At 56.0% G+C, this 24,608-nt stretch overlaps 1 protein-coding gene across 1 annotated transcript; it reads left to right on the plus strand.

The window, feature by feature from the left end:
* The first annotated feature begins 1,549 nt into the window (after window positions 1-1,549).
* PLBD2 (phospholipase B domain containing 2) lies at window positions 1,550-24,086 on the plus strand. The gene is made up of 12 exons (XM_045459720.1): window positions 1,550-1,954; window positions 8,606-8,699; window positions 11,379-11,537; window positions 13,466-13,566; window positions 13,782-13,996; window positions 18,390-18,487; window positions 20,275-20,435; window positions 21,032-21,127; window positions 21,374-21,445; window positions 22,078-22,230; window positions 22,792-22,954; window positions 23,181-24,086. The coding sequence occupies exons 1-12, from the start codon at window positions 1,665-1,667 to the stop codon at window positions 23,346-23,348; spliced, it is 1,770 nt and encodes a 589-aa protein (XP_045315676.1). The 5' UTR covers window positions 1,550-1,664; the 3' UTR covers window positions 23,349-24,086.
* Window positions 24,087-24,608: the final 522 nt, after the last annotated feature.

Consider the following 24,608-nt stretch of genomic DNA (forward strand, 5'->3'; position numbering starts at 1 on the left):
AGAGAGAGACAGAGCATGAACGGGGGAGGGGCAGAGAGAGAGGGAGACACAGAATCAGAAACAGGCTCCAGGCTCTGAGCCACCAGCCCAGAGCCTGACGCGGGGCTCGAACTCACGGACCGCGAGATCGTGACCTGGCTGAAGTCGGATGCTTAACCGACTGCGCCACCCAGGCGCCCCTGTTTCCAATATTTTTTAAAGTATATTATTTATTTTGAGAGAGAAGGGGCCTGCATGCATGGTGGGGGCGGGGGTGGGGGTGGTGGGGGTAGAGGCAGAGAGAGAGAGTGAGAATCCCAGGCAAGCTCCCTACAGTCAGCGCAGAGCTCGATGCGCACTCGATCTAATGAAACTTGACATCATGACCTGAGCCAAAATCAAGAGTCGGATGCCTAAGTGACTGAGCCACCGAGGAGTCCCAGATGTTTCCAATATTTTAAAATTATGAACAAGGCTGCAGTGAACAACCTTATGCATAGATATTTAGAAGTGGAATTGCTGGGTCAGAAGGTAAACGCAAGTGAAGTTTTTTGAGACATTACCTATTTCTCCTCCATTTAACACATCTACCAGCAAAGTAGGCATGTCTATTTCCCCAGAGTCATCAAGAGCGTAAGCTGTCAAGCTTCTTCATGTTTTCCTAATCTGAAGGGTGAGAAGTAGTTTTTTTTTTAAGTTTTTTTGAAAAGTAGTACAGCTTATCCGGCTTCTCCCAAGGATAACGTGCCACATAACCAAAGTGCAATGATCAGCGCCAGGAATTTGACATGAACACATCACTTTTCACTAAATCACAGACCTTATTCTGATCTCCCCAGTTTTTACACGCACTCAAAACTTCTGGTGTATATTTCATTGAAATTTTATCCTCAGTGTAGCTATAATTTGGGTGTCTCTTATGGCCAATGAAGTGAGCATTTTTCATAAGTTTAAGGATCATTGTTACATCTTTTTTCATCAATTGTTCACATTTTTGTCCATTTTTCTATCTGGTTTCCACATTTTCCCCCTTTCACATTTAAAGAGTTCTTCATACATTAATGATATTAGCCTTTATCTATAACATATGTTGCACGTATTTTCTCTTTGTCAGTTAGCTGTCTTTTGACTTTGCTTATGGCGTTTTCCACGTGTAAAAGTCACAGAAGATTTTATGTACTCAAATGTATTGATCTTTTATCACATCTGGATTTTAAGTCATAGTTGGAAGGCCTTCCCCACCCCCCCCCCCGCCCCCACACACAAGCTATGGAGGAATTCACCCATATTTTTTTCACCACTTCTGGTTTTGTTATTTACATCACGTTCTCATCATTTAGGAGTTTGTGTTTGTGTATGGTGGGAGGAGTGGATCCTGGGTCAGATAAGTACATAGAACAAAATATTAGCCATAGATGGCAGGCACACGGGTATTTACCACGCTTGCACCTTTTCTCAAGGTTTGACAATTTGAAAGATAAACAGGGGGCAAAGCGAGCGAGGCAGTTGGCTTAGGTGGACAGGGGCGCCGGGGCCCTTTAAGGCGGGCTCCGCCCACCCCGGAAGAGCTCGTCCAAGCCCCGCCTCCCGCCGCGCTCCGCCTTCTCCCCGCCTGCGCCGGCCTAGCCCTCCGCCGCCGAGTGCAGTCACGTGAGCCGGGCTGCGGTGCCCCGGTCCGCGCCGTCATGGTGGCCCCGATGTACGGCTCCCCCGGCGGCCGCCTGGCCCGGGCGCTGACGCGGGCCCTGGCGCTGGCCCTGGTGCTGGCCCTGCTGGTCGGGCTGTTCCTGAGCGGCCTGACGGGCGCGATCCCGATCTCGGGGCGCCAGTGGGGGCCCGACGGGCCGGTCCCACCCGCCTCCCGCAGCCGCTCGGTGCTCCTGGACGCCGAGACCGGCCAGCTCCGACTGGTGGATGGCCGCCACCCTGACGCCGTGGCCTGGGCCAACCTCACCAACGCCATTCGCGAGACCGGGTGAGGGTTGGTCCGACTCCGCGCGGGACCCGCTGAGGGAGGGGGTTGCATGGACACCCGGCCTCTCGCCCGCCCCTAGAACGGGGCCCCTGTCTCCCCGAGGGTCACTTTTCCCGCCCCTGAGACTGCAGCACAGCCATCCGGACCGGATCCCTGGGGCTAATGCAGCATCTCTCAGCTCATGGGGACCAGTCCCTGGCCTTGAGCCAAAGGTGACAGTACCTCTGTTACCCTAGAGACCAGATCCCTGCCACCCAGGCCCCAGTGACTCCATCTGGATCAGGTCCGCGGAGCGCCGCCCCCCTCCCCCCATCTTGGGCCCGAAGGCTGGTGATAGCTCTTCTAGAGAGAAACTCTCATCTCACTTCCTTGGTTGTGGTGGCTTACCCCGTGGGTGCCAGCTTCCTGCCTCTGTTCTAGAACCAGGGCAGCGGGACTGAGCCTAGATTGTAGGCCAGTGGGAAAAGCGCGAGGTCCCTAAATTCACATAGACGCAGATAGTGTGTTTGCTTGGGCTCTTCTCCTTTCTCTCCTCTCTCCCGGTCCTCTCTCCTGATCCTCTCTCCTCTCTCCTGGGCCTCTCTTGCTTGGCCAGATAGTATGGAGCCAAGTGCTCGGTCCTTAGCAGTCACGATTGCTGTCCTTATCGCTGGGACCCCGGCTGTCGTTCTGACTCCCTTGCTTGTCTGGGCTCCCATTTCTGTGATCCAGATTTTGGATGTGCTCCACCGGGAGGTTGAGTGGTACCCTCTCAGGCCCTGTACCGGGGCTTGTGCCCATTCATTCATTCATTCATTCACTCACCTGATGTACTTGGCTTTGGGGACACAGAGCTGAGCAAGGTGAGGGTCTCGATTCAGTGGGGAGGCAGACAGTGCCAGGAGGGAAACCTGAGCCCGCGGGCGCGGGGAGAATTGCCTAAAAGTCTTGTCAGCAGGGCTCAGGCCCTGGATCAAGGCTGTGTTGGGGATCCTAGTGAACCCTAAGTTCCCCTCTACTGCCTTCCCACTGCCCCCATCCACTTTGCTGGCATGCATTAATTCCTGCAGGTGTTGGGGAGATACAGAACGTGGGAGACACCCTCATTCTGGTGCTTTGTGGGACTTGGGAGGGTATCAGGTAGACAGAGGGGACATTGTGAGGAAGGATTTGCTGCAGACACAGCGGGTGGGGCTAATCTGGGAAGGCTCCCAGGGAGAGGAGGCCACAGGGTGGGCTAGAGTCTATGGCAGGAACTAGGGCTCTGTGGCTCTGTGACTCTGGAATCTGGTTACCCTTTCTCTGCTGACTCATATGTGTTTTGGGCCCTAACAAAGCCAAGAGGGCCTGACAAATCTCTGCCTGAATGCTGGCTAGGAAGGAGGCCCAGAGGTGAGGCCCCGCATAGGGCGGGGGCTTTGTCTTCAGGAGGCCCCCACTGGCTGTGTTGCTCTGAATTCTGGAAAACAGAAGTGGAGAGAGGACTTCCTTGATTGTGCTGGATGGAAAGGTCTTTCAGGCCCAGCTCCTTTGCTCTGCGACCTTTGCTCTGTGAAGGGTAAATCCCTTCACCTCTCTGAACACATTCCCTCCTCTGAAAGGAAGGGGGGGAAATTCAGGGGGGTCACAGAAAGCACCTCGGTTTACTGAAAGAAGGAATGAGTGAAAGAAAGAAAGGAGCAGGTGCCCTCTGCCCCATTTTATAGTTGGGGAAACTGAGGCCTAAGGCAAGAGGCCAGGTCTCTTTCCAGCATCCTTTCGGTCCAGTCTTCCCATTTAGCACTTGGGACCATGATGTAGGGAGAACTGTATCAGAAGCAGGGAAACTGAGGCCCTTCAGAACAACCTCTTAGAACTCTGAGGTGAGACGAACTACATATGGGGTTGGTTTCCTGGTCCCCGATCAGCAGAACCGCCGAGCTGTGGGTGACTGTCTCATTTGTCCAAGGATGGAGGCCAGGAATTTGACTCGTCTTTTGTTTACCTGGACTCGGGATCTCTCCTTCTGTCCCCCAGATTTCGCCACAGGATTGTCTGGCTAAATTCCATTTCCTCTTCCCACATAGTCTGCCCTCTCTCAGTTGTGCTGTATCTGACCTTGGACCGATACTCCTCATGAAGCCTGAAACAGTTAGGATTGGGTGCGTGGGCATCTGAGCTGCCCCAGGAGGCAGAGCCTTCGCCAGTTTGGCTCTGACCTTGGTGCTGGGGAGGCTGAACCCTCCAGCCTTACCTTTTCCCCCTTCCTTGACGCCCCCCTCCGTCAACCAGCTGCTTGATACAAATCACAGATCACCTTGGAGTCAGGAAAGGAAGAGAATACCAATAAGAGGGAATTAACCTGTTAAGAGGCAGAGAACCAGCCCAAATCCACCAGCCAACAAGCAGAAGCTTGTGAAGTGGATAAATACCACCCAACTGTTCTTGGAAGTCAGAAAAGATAATCATATTCCATTGAGAGTGAGGAAGGAGTGATAGCTCCAGATGAGGTAGGGTGGCCTACATACCGAGGGTGCCCAGGGTACCCTATACCCTGAAGCAGGGCGTGGTGACCAGGGGAGATTTGTGACCCCCAGCTCGTCTCACAGGAATGGGCTGGTTTTTCTCAAACGTGGCCTCTTTAGACCCTGGAATCGTCAGGCATTAGGCACCGACAGCGTAAAATCACAGTGTGGCCCATAGACGTTACAGAAAAAACAAAAAAAAACCCAAAAAAAACCCGGAGGGAACAGATCAGTGTACGAACTTTTTATTTTTGTCAAAGGAGTGCATTAAGAACAAAACAGAGAAGCATTTATTGACCTCTGTCAGTTTTATCTCCTAACAGATCAGCTCTTTTAGAGCCAAATAAGCAGAAAGGACGTGTTCTTTAATAGAGAGCAGTCTAATGGGTACATTAAGCTTCAGAAATGCTCTCGTCGGTGGTTTTCTCTTGACCGGGGATCGGGGTAGAGTTTGGCAAAGTGGTCAGCACAACAGGGAACCTAGAGTCCGTTTGCCCAAATTCAACCTTCCCCGTTTTACAGATGGGGAACCTGGGGCTGGAAGGGCAAGGACGTGTAGTATGAGGCCGAGTGTCTGCCTTACTGTCAGCGACATTTGGGGCCCTTCGCCTGCCTCATCTCTGTGGTGACAACCTTGGAAAAGAAGTCATTTGATGGGCGCCCCGGGGTGGCCCAGTTGGTTAAGAGGCCGACCCTCGGTTTCCGCTTGGGTCCTGGTCTCACAGTCCGTGAGGTGAAGCCTGCATTGGGCTCGGGCTGACATCGCCGAGCCTGCTGGGGATTCTCTGTCTCCTTTTCTCCCTGCCCGCCCCCCTAAACAGATACATATTAAAAAAAAAAAATCATTTGATTAGGCCCAGGGCCTGTGGCAACAGAGGGATCCTCAGAGATCAGCCTCAGGGGCTCCAGCCCTGAAATCTGGTGACTTAGAACAAAGCCCCTTGAATGGGAACTCCCTCCATGCAAAGTATTCTGGAAATAGGCGGAAACCCATCAACCTGGGTTTTCTGAGGGCAAAGTGAATACAACCCACCTAAATGGAGTCACCTCAGTTGCCCTTTGGAACGAGGCCAGCCCCCACCAGCGGGGGAGGGTGGTGGGGCTATCGCTTCCTGCTGCTTCTTCCTCGTTTCCGTTCTCTTTTAAGTTTTTGGAATTATTATGCAAGTAGTTAATTGTATTAGACAGGTAATTAATTATTATACAAGCAATTCTTGTGGTAAAAATCCCAGCAGTCTAGAAAGTTAAGACAGGATGCATGAAGTAAATATATAGCCCCATAGATAACCAGGGTTAGCTCTTTCTTCCAGAACTTTCTGTGCATAAATAGGCCTAAGTATGTATGCCTATGTATAAGCATAGGTATGTGCGCACGCCCGTGTGTGTGTGTGTGTGTGTGTAAAACGCTTTCACACAGACCACCAATTGCGCTTCTCTAATTAAAAAAATCTTTTTTAAGGTTTATTTGTTTATTTTGAGAGAGACAGAGACAGCATGAGTGGGGGAGGGGTAGGGAGAGAGAGAGAGAGAGAGAGAGAGAATCCCAAGCAGACCCCGCACTGTCAGCACAGAGCCCAATGCCGGGCTTGAACTCACGAAGCCATCATGTCCTGAGCCGAAACCGACAGTCAGACGCTTAACCGACTGAGCCACCCAGGCTCCCCTAATTTTTTTTTTGAAAGGAAATTCTTTTTTAAAAATGTTTATTTATTTTTGAGACAGAGAGAGACAGAGTGCAAGTGGGGGAGGGGCAGAGAGAGAGGGAGACACAGAATCCGAAACAGGCTCCGGGCTCTGAGCTGTCAGCACAGAGCCTGATGCGGGGCTCGAACCCACGGACCCTGAGATCATGACCTGAGCCGAAGTCAGACGCTCAACCGACTGAGCCACCGAGGCGCCCCAGCTAATTTTTTTTTTTTTTTAACGTTGCCTCTGACATCTCATCAGCACATGGCACTCTCTTCCCATCAGAGCAGTCTCCCTGTTATGTCATTACCTGTTTACATGCCGACCCCTCCTCCCCTCCCCTGCATTGGCCTTTGGAAGGCCGAGCCTGCTTGTCATTCATTTCTTGGCGCCTGGTACCCAGTAGGCTCTCAACGAGGCTTGCTTGCCCAAAGTATCAGGCGTGCACATTTTGATCGTCTTTTCCTCTCCAGAGCCCTCTCTGGGGCTGAGCTGTTCCGGGCCTGGACCCCTTCCGGGGGCTTTTTAGCCGCCTCCCCATGAGGCTGTCCTGGCTGAGCCTGGCTGTGCCCTGTTTTGTCTCACACTCTCATTAGTGCCTTCCCGTAGCCCTCATTTTCTTCGCAGGAATTGCCTTAACCAGCGTTTCTCCCCTAGGTACAGAAGTCACCTGGGTGAATAGTTTGGCGTCCTTGGAGCAAGGATGAAATCCGGAACCATACGGGAAAAGATGGATAGATTTGGCCGCACACACACGAAAACCTCTGTGTGGCAAAAACAAAAGCGAAAAATCAATGAAAATGCAAACATATTTTCAGTGTTAGTGACAAGCGGAGGCCTAATGTGGACGTAGAGAATTTCGCAGATCAATAAGCAAAGATAAACACAAGGGAGAAAAGAGTAAAGCACGTGAACCAAAGAGCTACAAATGACCAATAAAAATGTAAAGACGAGTGCAATTTAACCGAGAAAAGGATTACAATGAAAACAACACGATGGAATTTTTCGACCATTGCCCGAGCAAAGGTGGGAAAGATTGATAGGAATCATTCCCAGCCAGGAGTGTGTACCTTGTGACGAGGCAGCCTGTTAGTTAGAAACACGGGGCCTCGGGCCCTGCCCCAGACCCCCTGATCAGAATCTGCTTCTGAACAAGGTCTTTTAGCGACACGGATGCACATCAGAGTTTGGAAATGCTGCTTCCCAGGGGGAATGGGAGCCAGCCTGCCTGGAATTGAATTTCGGTTCTGCCCTTTGCCGGCTCTGTTTCACGCTGTGGGTCTGCGGACCTGGTCCGCTCCGTGTTTCTGGGAGCGGCGGGCTGGCTGGGGCATGTTCTCAAGTCGATAGCAGAGGCACAGGAGGGCGAGTAGAAACCAAGGAGGCCTCCTCCTTTTTTTTTTTTTTTTAATGTTATTTATTTTTGAGAAAGAGAGAACCAGAGTATGAGCTGGGGAGGGGGAGAGAGAGAGAGAGAGAGAGGGAGACGCAGAATCCGAAGCAGGCCCCAGGCTCTGAGCTGTCAGCAACAGAGCCCGACTCAGGGCTTAAACTCACGAACCGCGACATCATGACCTGAGCCGAAGTCGGACGCTCAACCGACTGAGCCACCCGGGCGCCCCAAAGGAGGCCTCTTGAGGGCTGATCTTATAACTGGCACACGGTCATTTCCACCCATGTTCTGTTGGCCAAAGCAAGTCCTGTGATGTGACTGAGCCCAAATCAATGAAGCGAGGAAGCACTTGGCCGTTGGTGGGAGGGACCACAAAGTCGCACAGCAGAGGGCACAGATACGGGGGGCGAGGGCAGTAGCACAGGCTCCCGCAGCAGTGACATAACTCTGTGCCTTAATTTCCTCCTCTTGTGTGATGGGGGGTAGGGGTAACCATGCCGACCTGGTAGGGTTGTAGGAGGGTCGCGAGGATAAATGAGTTCGTACGTAAGAAGTGACTAGAACAGGGGCGCCTGGGTGGCTCAGTCGGTTAAGCGTCCGACTTCAGCTCAGGTCACCATCTCGCGGTCCGTGAGTTCGAGCCCCGCGTCGGGCTCTGGGCTGGTGGCTTGGAGCCTGGAGCCTGCTTCCGATGCTGTGTCTCCCTCTCTCTCTGCCCCTCCCCCGTTCATGCTCTGTCTCTCTCTGTCCCAAAAAAATAAATAAACGTTAAAAAAAAAAAAAAAAAGAAGTGACTGGAACAGCATCTGGCACGGGGAAGCCCTCACCGGACGCTGGCTGACGTGATTGTGGGGGGTGGGACGTGGATTGGTACGGCTTTGCGGGGGACGGATGTTTGTCAGTGTTTATTGAAATGAAAAAAACATGTGCCCTTTGACCCAGCACTCCTCTTGATGGACATTCGCGTGAATGGCCGTTCCTCACTATGTTTTTCAGGGTTTACTGCTAGAGATGGCCGTGTGCCCAGCCGGGGGCTGGCTTTGCATCTGTCCCCGTGCTGACCAGGTGTCCCCTCTCCTCCCCGTCTAGATGGGCCTTTCTGGAGCTGCGCACGAACGGCCGCTATAATGACAGCCTGCAGGCCTACGCGGCGGGCGTGGTGGAGGCCGCCGTGTCTGAGGAGGTAAGACCGGATTGGGGGGGGACCCGGGGCTCCTGCCTCCCGTCCCACCCAGCGTGTCCCCCAGGGAGCTTTGAAGGGCTCTGAGGTGAAGCGTGTACAGAGGGGGCTCTCCTGCCTCTGCCCCCAGCCCTGCATCTAACTGGGGATCAGGGGCTCACGTGCATTCTCGGAAAACTTAACGCCAGGTACCGTTTGATGCGTATAAAATATACGTAACGTGTCCCAAGTCACGAAGCACAACGATCCAGCGAACATCCCAGACTAAAACGTAAGGCTGTTACTGATACCTTTGAGGCCCAGCCCCCGCCCCCAGAGGCACCCGTCACCCTAAATGTGACTTCCATTCATGCATTCACTTATACGGGGGATAGAATTCACATGCCGTAAAAGTCACTGTTTTAAAATGCACAATTCAGTGGTTTTTAATCTAGTCACGGGGTTGCGCAACCGTCACCCCCAATTCCAGAGCATTCTCATCGCCCCAGAAAGAAACCCCGTGCCCCTACCTCCCTTCTCTCCGTCACCCCAGCCCCGGGCAACCCTTCATCTACCTCCTGTGTAGATTCGCGTGTTGTTAGCGAGGTTTCATATGAACGAGTGGTCGCCTGTGTCTGGCTCCTTTTACGCGGCGTCATGTTTTCAAGACGCATCCACGTTCTAAAGTACATCGAGCCTCGCTCCTTCTTGTGGCCACGTGATACTGTATCGTGTGCATAGAGCCCATTTCATTCATTCGGTCGCCCGTGGACGGACACCCGAATTATCTCCCCTCTCTTACTTCTGGTGACCTACTTGTACTGCATGTGATGAATCCCCAGGCAACATACCTACTAATCTGCTTTACTTGATTCGGGGCGCTGCGAAAGGGATCTCATAAATTTCGGAAGTCAGCCCATGTCAACAAGTAGGTGAGGCTGTGGAGTGACAGCCCTTCTCCCCGCCCCCCGCGTGGGTGGAGGTGTGACGCCCGCTTTGGAAAATCACTGGGCAGTAAAGAGCCGAGGCTGCCCACGCCCGGGGTTCCAGCGGCCCCAGTCGTGGGGTGTGCCCGGGGCGACCCGAGGACGCGCTTGAGGGGCTCAGAACTGCCTTAAGGTGGCAACAGCCGAACGCCCCTGGCGCGTGAGTGCCCAGATGGTGCTACGGTGGCAGAGAGCCGATGACAGGGCCTTGACAAGGAGTGAGCAGCCGAGCTGCGTCCAGGTGCCCGGGGGCGAGAGGGAGGAGCGTGCGACAGACGACAGCACGCAGTGGGACACTCCTTTATGAAACTCACGCTCCTCGTCGCGATACCCCAGCAGCACTTTGGGACGCCCTCCTGGGATCCCGATGTCCGGGGAGCTGCTCAGACGCTGGGTCGGGCCTGTGCTGCTTGGGGCGCTCGGTGGTGAACGAGACCTGATTCCATCTCTCGGGGGGCCCATAGCCTGCCAGGAGCACCGGGGCAGGGCCACAGGGCTCCCCTGTAAGGAGTCCCCAACACGTGTGCCCGGAGCTTTGCCTGTGTTCTCTCCCTGATCCTGCACACTGCACCGAGGCCCAAAGAGGGGAGATTACTCACCCAGGGTCACACAGCCCATCAGCAGGGAAGCCAGCACTCAGACCCGCCTCTGTCTGCCCAGAGGTTCTGCTGCCTCCCCTACTGGCCCGGGGGGCTTCCCGTGACTGGTCACTGCGTCCTATCCCAGGCTGTGTCCCCTGCGCCCAGGCCAGAGACTGGTGTAGGCCAGGCGCTTGGCAAATGCTCCTGGAAGTAGGGGAAGGCTGCATGGTCGAGGTGGCATCTTACTGAAGCCTCGAGGGCTGAGTAGAATGTGAGGGTGTTTCAGGGAGATGAACGCAGAGTGGGGGTCCATCTACACCTTCCCCTGGTTCGAGTCTTGACTCTTTGATTCATTACCTAGAGGACCTCGGGTAAGGTCCTCGCACGCCTATGCCTCAGTTTCTGCAGCTACGAAGTAGGGATGCTGACGGAGTTGCGGTGGGGTTCGACAGGGTTGGGTCACGCAGAGTGCTGTTAATGCTGGCTACGGGCAACCGGCCACTTCTCCGTCGCGCTGCAAGTTAGGGGACTTCCCTCCCCCTGCTGGAATGTCACTGGGTGGATTTGGGATTCCAGGTCAGGTCTGGCTGATCTTGGCTGGCCTCCCCCGGGCTTCTGCAGTCAGCTGACAGGTCAGCCGGGGCAGCCGGGTGACCTAGAATGGCCTCATTCCTGTGCCTGGGGATGGGCTGTCTGCCAGCGGGGGTGATGGGGCGGCGTGGTCTTTAACCTCCCAGGAAGGTGGTCCAGGCTTGCTCGTGTGACATCAGAGCACGCGTTCTCTTGCCCACATGTCGGTTGTGAGTTCCTTGCTGTGTCCTCGGGGCTTAGGATGGGGACACAGTAGGTGTGTAAACGCAGTAGCTGAATGGGGATTGAATGGGGACGTAGACTGGGCGTCTGAGGCTGTTCAATGGAGGGAGGCAGCCAGAGGCTCTGGGCCCCCGAAGGGACGAGAGCGGGGTGGGGGGAGGAGAGCAAAGGTGCGGAGGGGGCCTCCCAGGGCGCCTCGGCTCTTTGGAGGCTTGGGTGGGGGCGAGGCATCGGAGCCCGAGTGGGGGGCCGGCTGGGTCCTCCGCGAGGGGAGCAGCCCGGCTGCGCCACCCCAGCCCGCGCCCCCCTCGTCCGCCCCGCAGCTCATCTATATGCACTGGGTGAACACGGTGGTGAATTACTGTGGCCCCTTCGAGTACGAAGTCGGTTACTGCGAGAAGCTCAAGAACTTCCTGGAGACCAACCTGGAGTGGATGCAGGAGCAGATGCAGCGGAACAAGGGCTCTGCTTATTGGCATCAGGTGGGCGTGGCCCCCGTGCCCATTGGGCGGGGCGGTGGGCGGGGCTGCTTTGGGGACCTGACTCTGCTGTGGGTGCTGTTGCTCTGACCGCCGGCCTCCCACCCCTCTTCGCCGGCCCTTTCCCCTCACTCTCTCCTTCATCCTTCCCTCCATCAGTCAGGCCTTCCTCTTTCCTTCCCTCCCTCTCCAGCCGCCCGTCCATTCCTCCATTTGTCTGTCCATCCATCCAGTCTTCCCTTCTTCCCTCTCTTCTTCCCTTTCCCTCTATCCCTCCCTCCCATCTGTCCTTCCAGCCATCTCCCCACCCACCTACCCACCCACCCATCCGTTTATCCATCCATCTGCCCATCCATCCATCCACCCATCTACCCACCCACCCATCCACTTCTCCATCCAGCTATCCAGTCTTCCCTCCCGCCATACTTCCCTCCGTCCCTTCTGTCTTCCTTTTCCCTCAATCCTTCCTTCTCTCCCTTTCACCTGTCTACCCATCTGTCCATCTTCCATTCATCCTTCCCTCCCTGTCCGTCCTTCCCTCCCACCCCGCCCTCTGTATGTCTAGTTTGTCCACACATTTACCACCCACAAGCTTATCCCGTCTTTCCCTCTCTTCCTCTCACCCATCTGTTACCCCCACCCGTTACAGCCCCACCCTTCCCGCCATTGATGTGCCCCATTGGGTTGCCTGTCTGTGTCCCTGTGCACCGTCTACCCATCTGCACCCTTCCCCCCTACGCCCCCTCCCATTCACTTGCCCAGCTGTCTGTCTGACCAACCACCCTGTCTGCTTTATTCCTCACCTTCTTCCTGGCCGTCGGTCCTTGAAGCACCTGTCGGTGTGAGTCTGTCCATCTGTAGCTCCATCATGCCTGCCCTCTCTCCCCAGCTTAAATCTTGCCAGGGGCTGCCCTGTTCCCTGGGGATCACGCCCGCACACCTTTTGCACCTTCTCTGTCCCCAGCTTCGTCCCCAGCTTCGTCTCTTGCAGACCACGCTCTGTGCTCCAGCCTCCCTGACCTCCTGGTTCCTTGAACCCTCCTCTTCCCTCAGGGCTTGTGGCCCGCTGCTCCTTCTGCCAAGAGCACTGCCGCTGCCTGGCTCGCCCCCCACCCCTCACCTCTGTCCAGTCCCCACACTTCCCTGTGGTGCTCTAGTGAGGGACTCAGAGTCTGTCTTCCACTGCCCGTGAGGACAGGCGGGGATCACATCTACTTTGTTCACCAAAATACTCCCAGTGCCCAGCACAAGGGCCGGCACATAGTGGGTGCTTTATATGTAAGGGATTGTTGAATATTTATAGATGAAGGAATGTGTCTGTCTTGTCCTGTCTGCCCATCCAGTCTATGCACCTGATTAGACATCTGTCCTTCTGTCCACCCTGCCATCCATCTGGACAATTGCTTCTCTTTCCTTTCCTTCTACATAACCTAGTGGCCACCCATCCATCTTTCAGTCCTGCCTGCCTGTCTGTCTGTGTAGCTTAGCCTTTTGTCCATCTGTCCATCCATCTTACAGACGCTAGGTGCATGGTCAAGGCCCAAACGGGGGACACAGTGATGATCTCCCTGGTTATAGAACAGTGACAGTGACAATGGGGAGAGGTCAGTTACAAGACACATGCCCTGAGGCAGCAGCGCAGCCAGTAGCTAAACTCAGAATTGGGAGCAGTTGACAATGGGTCAGGGCTGGCTGGGAGGCTTCCTGGAGGAGGTGGCTTTGAACTGGGCTCTTAAGTGGGAGTGATTTAGGTTGGCGCAGGGAAGAGACATATAATTAAGTAAGTAATGGCAGGAAGGGTGGGTGCTGGGTAAGAGGGGGGTCAGGGCTGGCTGGAGCCATGAGGGTGCACCTGGGCCGCTCCTGCTCTGTCTGGATCCCCAGACCAGAGCCCCTCCCATCGCCTCACCCTCCCTCTGCCCCTCCCTCAGGTGCGGCTGACCCTCCTGCAGCTGAAGGGTCTGGAGGACAGCTATGAAAGCAGTGTGACCTTTCCGACCGGGAGGTTCACCATCAAACCCTTGGGGTTCCTGTAAGTGCCACCCCCGGCGTGGACAGGGTGGGGGAAAGGGCCCCGCGCCTTCTAGTCAGACAGACCTGGGTTCCAGTGCCCATTCTGCCGCTGCCTGGCCCGGCCTCGGACCGCTCAGCTCACCTCCCAGGGCCTCAGCTTCCTCCTCTGGGAAAGGGGCGTGTAAGTGCACTCCCGGCAGGCACGGTGACCCGCTGGTGCCCGGCCCTGCCCAGCCTGTTGCAGCTTGCTGGGGATCTGGGAGACCTAGAGCCAGCCCTGAACAAGACCAAGAGCAGGCACGTCATGGGCTCTGGTTCGTGCTCCGCCCTCATCAAGCTGTTGCCTGGCCAGAGTGACCTCCTGATCGCCCACAACACCTGGAGCTCCTACCAGAACATGCTGCGCATCATCAAGAAGTATTGGTTCCAGTTCCGGGAAGACCCCCAAGGTGGGCGGAGGCGGGTGTATCTGCGCGCGGGGGCGCGCGGGGGCGCGCGGGGCGGGCTGCAGGGCGGGCGGAAGGTGCGGGCCTCGGCCCCACGCACGCCGCGGGGCTGCCCTCAGAGTTCGTCTCGTGTTTAACACGTCTGTTTCCTTTTAGTTCATACTTTACAAGGTGTGTCAGTCACCTGTTGCTGCGTAACAAGTCAACCCCAGTGTGAAACAACCAAAGCTTGAGACCCAGCCATTCACTTGTGCTCGCGTGTCTGTGGGTCAGCCGGGTGGCTTTGTCATCCGGGGCCAGGCAGGCCTGGCTGATGGTGGCCGGGTCCCTGACACTTCTGCGGTCAGCGGAGGTGGGACGGCCGCATTTGCCCGTCTGGGGCTTGGCCGTCAGCTGGGTGTTGGGGCGGCCGGGCCGGCCCAGGCTCCTTCGTGTGACATCTGGGCAGGGAAGCGTGGAAGGCCTCTCGAAGGCTGATTGAAACCATTGCTCAGAGCAAGTCAAGTGACCCGCTCAGATGTGAGAGGTGGGGAAGCAGAGCCTGCTGTCTGAGGTGAGGAATTGGAGGGTCCCACTGCAGATCCTGTATGGGTGCAGACCCTCGCACCGTATGGGTGCGAGATCGGGAAGAATGACGGCCATTTGCGCAAATGCTCAGCTGCGTGAGGAGCGTGCGAGTAGGTTCTTCCTGTCCAATGTGAAAACTTTGCAACTAACGCCCAAGTGCCCCAGAGTGGCTCCCCGCCCACCGATCCCTGGCCCCAGCACCCCCCCCCCACCCCCCGCCCCGAGGTAGCCACTGCCTCATGTTCTCAGTGCCTCCCTCTTGGCGACCCTTAAAAATCAAATGTTGCCAGGAGGTGGCAAGGCGGTGGGGAAACATACACCCTCCTCCTCTGCTTACGGGACTGGGCTTGGTGCTGCCTCTTTGAAGATGAGCCCAGCCGGCCTCTAATAAGATTCAAAATCTGTCTCTCCCATGGTCCAGCAGTTCTTGGCTCGGGTCTGTCCCTAGAGAAACATTGCGACTTCCTGCACAGAGCCCGGGTACAAGGATGTCAACTACCATAATGGTTTGGAAACAACCTAATGCCCGTTAATTCCAAGTAAATTTCCGAATTGACTGACACGTATACAGAGAAGTGTGCGCGTCATTCGTGTGGAGCTGGGATGTTTGCGGCTTGAACGGCCCTGGGTGCAGCACCCACATTTGGCCTCACCCCAGCATAAGCTCCATCTGACTTCCTACAGCATAGACGAGCTTTGCCTGATCTCGAACGTCACGCGAGTGGAAACACGCGGCATGTGCTCGCCTGTGTCTGAATTCTCCCGCTTGGCGTGATGCCTGTCGGGCTCGTCCATATTGTCACCTGCAGCCATAGGTCTCTCCTCTCCGTTGCTGTAGATCCGTGAACACTGTAATGTCTTTTTAAAAAACCTACGTCAGGGGACGCCTGGCTGGCTCAGTCAGGAGAGCCTGCGACGCTTGATCTCAGGGTCGTGAGTTCGAGCCCCACACTGGGAGCAGAGTTTACTTAAACAAAAACCTGCATGAGTTATACACATGTTACAGAAAATTGGAAAATACAATAAAACATTCACATAGAATCACAATCACTTTGAATGCCGCACGACCCCTGGGAGATCATTTTGGAGACTATTTGGTTATGTTTTTTCCGAGACTGAAATATACTTTATTTTTCCATTTGCTTTAACTGATTTGTATTATGCTAGTAACATGTGAATACATTCGTGCGGACACAAATTCTAGCAATGTAGATGAAGAAATACATCTCTCCCGTAAACCCTTCTCCCAAATTCCAGGCCCCTCCTAAAAGGACACCTGTTGCCACTTTGGTTCGGATCGTCTAGATTTTTTTGGATGCCTTTATAATGTGTATGTATGAACCTTTTTTTTTTTTTTTTGGTTAAGTCTTTATTTTTTATTTTTATTTTTATTTTTATTTTATTTATTTAATTAATTTGTTTATTTATATTAAATATAATTTATTGAGGATGGCACCTGTTGGGAAGTCTTTATTTTTTAGAAAAGCTTTAGCTTTACCGATGAATTGAGTGGCTATTACAGAGCATTCCAATATACCTTCCCACTCCTTTCTCCTATTATAAACATGTTGCATTGGTGTGGTGCATTTGTTAACAGTTGATCTACCAATATCCGTATGTTACTATCAACCGAAGTCCTTAGCCTACATTCAAGTTCAGTCTGAAAAGTATGGTCGTACGGATTTTGGTGAATGCACGATGATGCGTTTCCACCTTTATAGTATTATACAGAAGAGTTTCACTGCCCTAAAAAGTTTGTTTTCTGTCTGTTTTTTTTTAAATTTTTTTTTTTTTTTTTTCAACGTTTATTTATTTTTGGGACAGAGAGAGACAGAGCATGAACGGGCGAGGGGCAGAGAGAGAGGGAGACACAGAATCGGAAACAGGCTCCAGGCTCTGAGCCATCAGCCCACAGCCCGACGCGGGGCTCGAACTCACGGACCGCGAGATCGTGACCTGGCTGAAGTCGGACGCTTAACCGACTGCGCCACCCAGGCGCCCCAACTGCTGTTTTTTTTTTAAACATAAATGAGATCATACCATATGGATTGTCTGCAGCTTGCTCCCTTTGCGCAACAGCTGGCCTTGGAGAATTTTTTTCTTAGTTTTTTTTTAATGTTTATTTTTTTTTTTTTGGGGAGAGAGAGAGTGAGTGAGTGGGGGAGGGGCAGAGTGAGGGAGACACAGAATCGGAAGCAGGCTCCAGGCTCTGAGCTGTCAGCACGGAGCCTGCGAGATCGTGACCTGAGCTGAAGTCGGACGTTTAACTGACTGAGCCACCCAGACGCCCCTGGCCTTGGAGAAGTTTTGATAATTGCCATGTTCAGTCCACCTTCTAACTGCTGGATGTTAAACTTGAAACTAGTTCTTAGTTGAGGACTTGGGCCATTTCCAGGTCTTTGGTGTTTGCAAGACAAGTGGGCCCCCAGATAGAAACACTAGGTTAAAAGATGGGATAATTAAACATTTTAGTCTCAAGATGCACACAGCCAAACTGCCTCCAAAAGTGGCGGGGCCAGTTTATACTTGTCCACAAGGCTGGGAGGTATCACCTTTCCCCTCAACCTTGCCAGCACTGGGTGTTACGGTTTTTTTCCATTTTTGACATTCTGATGGGTCATAAATGACATCCCGGACTGAGCTTTTTTTTTTTTTTTGTATTAACTTTACTGATGGTTAGTTTAAACACACGTGTAGGATGTATATATTGATGGGTTTGGGCAAACACAGGCCATCATGTAACCGCCACTCAGTAAAAGCAGAGAACACTTCCGTCACCCGGGAAGATCCTTGCGCCCTTTGTAGTTATCCTTCCGGCAACCACACCCCTGATCGCTTTTCCATTACATTAGTTTTTCCTGTTCTAGAACTTCATATACACCCCCCTGATTGGAGGCCTACTGTGTACCGCCGTGGGCTAGACGCTCTTCACCTTGGCACTCTTGGAAGTTAAATCCTTAAAGAAAAGGGAATCCCCGCCACTTTCGACAACATGGACGAACCTGGAGGGCATTATGTGAAGTAACATACATCGGACACAGAGAGACAAATACTGTATGATCTCATTTATAGGTAGAATCCTAAAGCCTGGAAGCAGAGAGTAGAAGAGTGGTTGACAGGGGCGGGGGGGGGGGGAGGGTGAAGCAGGGGGACGTTGGCCGAGGGCACAAAGTTTCCGTTCTGAGATGAGTAAGTTCTGGGGATCCGAGGTTAACAACTGGGTCGTGACACTTGAAATTTGGTAGGAGAATAGACCGTAAGTACTTTAACCCACATGAGATGGTAACTATGTGAGGTGATGGGCGCCCTCCAGAGCTTGACCATTGGACTCGATTTTGGCTCAGGTCATGATGTCACGATGGCAAGATCGGGCCCTGTGCTGAGCATGGGGCTTGCTTGGGATTCTCTCTCTCCCTCCCCCTCTGCCCCTCCCTTGCTCTCCCTCTCTCTCTCTCAAAACTAAACTGTTACTAAAAAAATTTAAAAAGGAAAGCCAAAGTGTTCTAGTAAACGAAATATATTTTTAAAGAAATGTGTGTGTATATATCTCTCTCTTTTTTTTTTTTTTTTGCTACTGGCTTTCCTTTTTTACACATGCACACACAGACGCACACGCACACACACACACACACACACACACACACACACAAACACACGGCAAAGGCATGGTTTGCTACACATCAGAACGGATGGAGGCCCCCCCTGAGGTCTGCTGCTCCCCACCTGGAGGCTCTGTGTCTTGGGCGGGGGCGCAGGGGTCCCCGGATGGGCTTATCTGACCTGCACCCCTATCCCCCGCTGGGCTTACTCTCCCCCCCCCCCCCCACAGTGAACTCTCCGCTGGCTCCTGGCAACAAGCTGGTCTTCTCATCCTACCCTGGCACCCTCTTCTCCTGTGACGACTTCTACATCGTGGGCAGCGGGCTGGTGAGTGTCCCTCTCGTATCGCCTTTCTCCCGGGGCTGCCGATCCCCAGTCCCTGCCGGGGCTCCACATTGTCTGCTCTGCGATCACCCCCTCAGCGATCCGTCGCTGGTTTGGGGGCCCGTTTGCGGTTTTGATCGTGTGTCTTTAGCATACGCCGCCCCTCCCTCCACCGTGACCTTGCTGTTTCTCGTGCTGCCTCCCCTCTTGCCTTCCGCACACTCCCTCTAGCCTGGCCAGGTTTTCTGAATAAATGTTGTTTCCAATGTGTTGTTTTTAATCGGTTTTCCTGGCCGGGATCCAGACTCGTTTAGAAATCTGTTCCTGGCATCCCCGAGCCGAGGCATTGAGCCCTGAGATTGCAACATGCGGAGGAGAAAAAACATTGCTTTAAAATAATACCCTCCTCGCAGAAGGTGCCAGTTCCCTGGGGGGGGGGGGGGGGGGGCGCGGCGGGGAGGGGCTCCTTCCTTCCCTGTTGTTTTCTGAGAGAAGCATGGGGTTTAGCTCCCTTAAATGTGGAAGGAAGCGCGAGAGGGCCAGGTCGTGGGGGCGGGGACCCCCTCGCTGCAGTCCTGGTGGGGAAAGGAGGGTACAGTCTGGGGAAGGACAACTGAGAAGGTTTCATCCAGTTCTCTGGCAGGTGCCCCGGCAGGAAATTAACCTTCCAGCAGGGTCCTTAACTGTTTCTGTGCCACAGATGCCTTTGGCAGGCGAGGGGGTTGTGGACCCCCTTCTCAGAGTAACGTTTTTAAATGCATAAGCCAGAATATAAGGGATCATAAAGGGAACCAACTATACTGAAACGCGTTGATCGAAATACCGCGTAAGGAACCTTTGCATGTTGTACACGTGCTGCTTACTGAACGCACCGAAGGCCTGACCACCGTGACGTAGAAGGAACGGGGAGCAGAAATGACATCCTGAGCGAGGTGCCGCCCTGTCGCATGCTGGGCAGACGTCTGTGACCTCTCTTGGTGACGGTCTCAGGTGCCACTCGTGCCACGGGGAGCTGCCAGTGGAAGGAGATGCCGAGTTTCAGTTTGGTGGAGGTGGGAACAGAGATGCACTGTTTTCCCCTCCCAGTCTGCTGGCTCCCCTTGTCCCGCCCCCGGCTCAGAGCTCCCCTGCCCCGAGAGGGGAAACCGCCCTCCGGGGCTTTCCGGGCCACGCCGGTCCGAGTTCTGGCAGTGGCTTTGGGTGCTAAGAGCGGGTAGAGCGAGGGACAAGGAAGGGACGGGGTGGAAGGAGTGGAGGAAGGTGTTCCGACCCGGGCGTTGCTATCACGGATTGGTGTGAGAGCCGGAAGTTCGGTGATCGAATCTCGGTCCATCCGCTTACCAGCCATGACCTTTGGCACGTCCGCTGGCTGTTTCGGGCCTCACTTTACCTTTCAGTAAAGAGGGGCATCAGAGGTCCTGCCTCGTTTTCCTCAAGCCTCCCGACTTGCCCTGCAGAACTGCAAGGCAGGTGCAGAAATGGGATGCCGTCTCTCTGGGGAAAGATTTGACCGACTTGGTCGGGAGAACGGGTCCAGAGGAGCAGCACCGTGGGCTCCGTCGGGGGCTGTTCTCCGGGACAAAGCTGGATGCGTGATCGTGAAGCCCCCTCGGCGCTCAGCCAAGGAACCAGTGAGGAACGCGCACCCAAACCAGGACCCGGGGTTTCCAAAAGCTGTGAATAACCAGCGTGCGGACCACGATTGGGGCAGCATTGCCACTTGGTGGCAGCGTGCCCCGGTCGTAAGTCAGGTGGCCCTTCAGTGTAGCGTCCCTTCTGCTCTCCCACAGGTGACACTGGAGACCACCATCGGCAACAGGAACCCGGCCCTGTGGAAGTACGTGCAGCCCAAGGACTCTGTGCTGGAGTGGGTCCGCAATGTCGTGGCCAACCGCTTGGCCCTGGACGGGGACGCCTGGGCGGACATCTTCCAGAAGTTCAACAGTGGCACGTGAGTGGGCTTCTGGCACTGTGGCCTCCTCATCCCCGAAATGGACCAACCCCCCCTCTAACAGTCACGCCCCCGGGGACCTGACGTGGCACCAGGGCCACATACCCCACACCCTCCGCAGAGCCCTCACGGTTCTTCCTGGAGTTGGAAAGTGCCTTAAAGTCTTCTCCCTTGTCTTATATTCAGGGAAACTGAGGCTCAGGAAAGGAAGGGCTTTGCCCCTCTCCTGCAGGCTCTTCTATCCAGGGACAGGCTCTAAGAGGGAGGCCAGGGAGAGAACCTGGAATATGAGAGCTCTGGGGACAGGGGAGGGCTGTGTGAGCCAGAGACACTGGAGCTGGACATTGCAGGGCCTTGGAAGGTTGGGCAGAAAAATTGACTTCTGTTCCAATAAGCACTGGGGAGCCATAGATTCCTCTGGAGCAGGCAGACGGTATGATGAGAGCTGACGACACCTGTTCAAGCTGCAACGTCAGGGTGACAATCAGACAGCCGGACATCCCCCACCCCACCCCCACCCCATGAATCCTGACTCCTCGGGCCACTGGGGCGGTGGCCCCAGGGTGTGTTCAGTCCCCCTTCCTTGGGCACGGCAGGTACAACAACCAGTGGATGATCGTGGACTACAAGGCGTTTGTCCCCGGCGGGCCCAGCCCTCGGAGCAGGGTGCTCACCGTCCTGGAGCAGATCCCGTGAGTACTGTGGGAAGGACGGAAGGGTGTTCCAGGCGGAGGGAACTGCCTAGGCAAAGGTCTGGAGGCATGCTGGAATGTGTGTGGGAAGGCGAGCATCTGAGGAAGGCCAGGTGGGAGAGGGGAAGATTCAGGACGCAATCTACCCCGGGGCAGTGGGGAGCCATCAGGGGTTCTGGAGCAGGGCAGGGCCCACAGGTGCTCCTTTTCTCACCAGTCTTGCCCCGTCTCTCTTGTCCGTCCCAGGGGCATGGTGGTGGTGGCCGATAAGACCTCGGAGCTCTACCAGAAGACCTACTGGGCCAGCTACAACATCCCGTATGTCCCCACCCCTGCCCCATACCCGCCTCACCCTTGCTCAGCTCTCCGGGCTGGCCAGGGGTCCTTCCGTGCGTGATCTTTTCAACCTGTGGAGCAGAGAAAACGCTCTGCCCTTTCTTTGGCCAGAAAAGCCCTGCCGGTCTGGGGGCTTAGGTCCGCACCCACGGCGGGGTGGTGGGGGTTGGCCCGGCTCAGTGCCGACCCCTGCGGTGGCTCCCTCGCCGTGTGTCCCGTAACTAGGCTGCGCAGCCGCAACCTCTTGGCCCTCTGTCCTCTGCCAGACGAGAGATTTGACGCTTACGACCCCCTCCCGGCAGCCACGGCCACTGTTCCCATGTCACAGATGAGGAAACTGAGGCCTTGCGCGAATGCCTGCCTTTCCTGAGGTGCCTTCCACAGCTGTTCAGTGGCGAAGTCGGCATCTGAACCCATGTCTCTGGGACTGCAGAGCCTCAGCTTGGTCACCTCACCAAGCCGCACCCCCCCGGCCTCAACGGAAGACGTTGTTGCTGTCCTGTCGTGGTTGTTAGTGATCATGTTCTGGAGTGACCCCCCCCCCCCCCCCCCCGCCTCCCGGGCCACAGCCGGTGCGGTCAGTGGCCGGGAGTGACCCTCCTTGTGCCCCGTAGGTACTTTGAGAGCGTGTTCAACGCCAGCGGGATGCAGGCCCTCGTGGCCCAGTACGGGGACTGGTTCTCCTATGACAGGAGCCCCCGGGCCCAGATCTTCAGGCGGAACCAGTCGCTGGTGCACGATTTGGACTCCATGATCCGGCTTATGCGGTGCGTGGGGCAGCGGGAGCCCCGAGTCCCGTGGGGGCTTTCTGTGCGCTTTCCTGGCCCTTGTGTGACCCTCACGGCGAGCCCGGGGGCCGCGGGGCGGTGGCCGGCTGTAGCCGCGGGTGCGGGAGCCCCGTGGCGCTGTCCTCCTGTTCCGGGCGAGGGTGCCGGGCAGCTGTGGGGTGGGCCACCCCGTGGGTGCCAGAGAACCCGCACCGAGCAGGGGCGCCCTGGCGGTGGGAGGCGCGGAGCCCGTCGGGCGCGCGCACCGATGTGGGCATGAGCTCGGGCTGGCGGAGCCCCGAGAGATGCCAGAAGGGGGCAGGATGGGGCATCTAGCCCGGCTTGGGGTTGGGGGCGGCCTGAGCAGAGACGAGACGCTGAGCATGGTGCGGGCAGGTGCAGGGGTGAGGGAGGCCCGGGTGGCGGCGGGGGGGGGGGGGGGGGAGCGGGCACCTGAGGGCGGGTGGCTTGTCCCGGGGCTCTGCCGCCACGGGGAGCTCAGCCCCCTCCTCGGCCCCCTCTTCCCGGCGCGACTGATGCCCCCTCCCTTCCCTCATCCAGGTACAACGACTTCCTGCACGACCCACTGTCACTGTGCAAAGCGTGCAGCCCGCAGGCCAACGCAGAGAATGCCATCTCGGCCCGCTCCGACCTGAACCCGGCCAACGGCTCCTACCCTTTCCAGGCCCTGCAGCAGCGCTCCCACGGGGGCATAGATGTGAAGGTACGGCCCTGCCCTGGGCCTGGGGGCTGGGGGTGGGCTTGGGGAGGAAGGGGAGGGGGCGGTGGTGACGGCTCAGGTCAAAGCGGATGGCAGGACAGGAGGCAGGGTCGGCGCTGGGCTGCGGTCGGGGTCAGAGATAGGGCTGGGGGTCGGGGCCCTCCGGATTGGGGTGGCTCGGGGCCCGGCCTGGGCTGGTGCTCAGCGGCCTCTGTCCTGGCCCCCCCAGGTGACCAGCATGGCCCTGGCCAAGGCCTTTCAGCTTGTGGCGGCCAGTGGCCCCACGTGGGACCAGCTGCCCCCGTTCCAGTGGAGCGCCTCGCCCTTCAGCGGCCTGCTGCACATGGGCCAGCCCGACCTCTGGAAGTTCTCGCCCATCGAGGTGCGGTGGGACTGAGCCTCCGTCTCGGCCCCACCGACCCCCGCGGGGCCACCACGTGCCGCTGCCCCGACCTCCCACCTGCCCGCTCCGTGGGCTTCGTCACCTGCTGTGCCCAGATCTGGGACCCGGGTCTGAGGGTTACTCTCATCTGGGTCATCTCCTAGGTGGGACACGGGGCCCGCCGGGGGCCAGCACTGACTCGTTCGCTCCCCGTACGTGGGCAAGTGCCGCCCTTGTCCCCTGCCTCTGCACCTCTCTCTCTGCCCCGTCTGCTTCTCTCTCTCCCCCGGCCTGGGGCCCTGTCCTCATGCTGCCCTCTCCTGAGGGCTTGGGAGGGGTCCTCGGGTGGGGTTCGGGGCCCCTGCGGGGGCAGCGGGGGACTGTCTGGGTCCCTGCCTCCCAGTGTCATTCCTGCCAGTGGCTCTGGAGCTTGTGGGGTTTCGGCCCCGAGACCTGGGCATTGCCTCTGGTTGGCATCCGTCCTGCCACCTCCCGCCCCTGCCCCCCTCGGGAAGCAGCCCCCTGGTTTCCCTCCTGGGCGGCTTCCCTGAGGACAGAAACTTGAAAACAAACAAAAACCAAAGTTTCTGGTGACTTGTGGCTGCGGGGGTGTGAGTGTGCCTCGTTGGCTGCAGCCTCATGCCCCTTGCCCCCCAACTTGGGCCTGCCCTTGGCCTCTGGGCCGTGCCCACAGCTCCCCTGCTGTAGGAACCAAATCGCAGGCTGTGCTGCCATTAAATGAGAGGCCGTGGCCCCTGTGCTGTGCTTTTTGGGGCAGTGGGGAAAGCTGGGTTGCTGCCTTTTCTCCTCTCTGGTTTGGGTTCTAGACCATCCACTCTTGTATTCTCTTGTCCATTCTTCTGTCTATCCACCTATCCATTTATTCATTTGCCAACCCTCCTATCTGTATCTACCCACCCACCCAGCCAGCCAGCCAGCCACCCATCCATAGATCCATCCATCCATCCAGATGTTCATTGAGCACCTACTTTGTTCTGGGTCCTGTCCTGGGGCCTTCTGAGCCAACAAGACTTTCCCAAGTTCCACTGTGGGGTACTACACAAGACGAAACAGAGCCTGTCACCGTCTGACCTTAGCCGGCTGGTCAACCCCAGCCCTCAGCGCCTCAGCTCTTGTAGTGGGCGGGGGGGGGGGGGGGGGTCTGCCTCGCCTCTTTTGGGGGCTTTGTGCCGACACAGGCGGGACAGTGGAGGCTGGAAGCAATCCAATGTTCTGGGCAGGTTTTCTTAAACTGAGCGCTATTTTAGTCGCAGT

This window comes from Leopardus geoffroyi, chromosome D3 (assembly GCF_018350155.1).
Source record: "Leopardus geoffroyi isolate Oge1 chromosome D3, O.geoffroyi_Oge1_pat1.0, whole genome shotgun sequence".
In the NCBI taxonomy this organism is placed as follows: Eukaryota; Metazoa; Chordata; class Mammalia; order Carnivora; family Felidae; genus Leopardus; species Leopardus geoffroyi.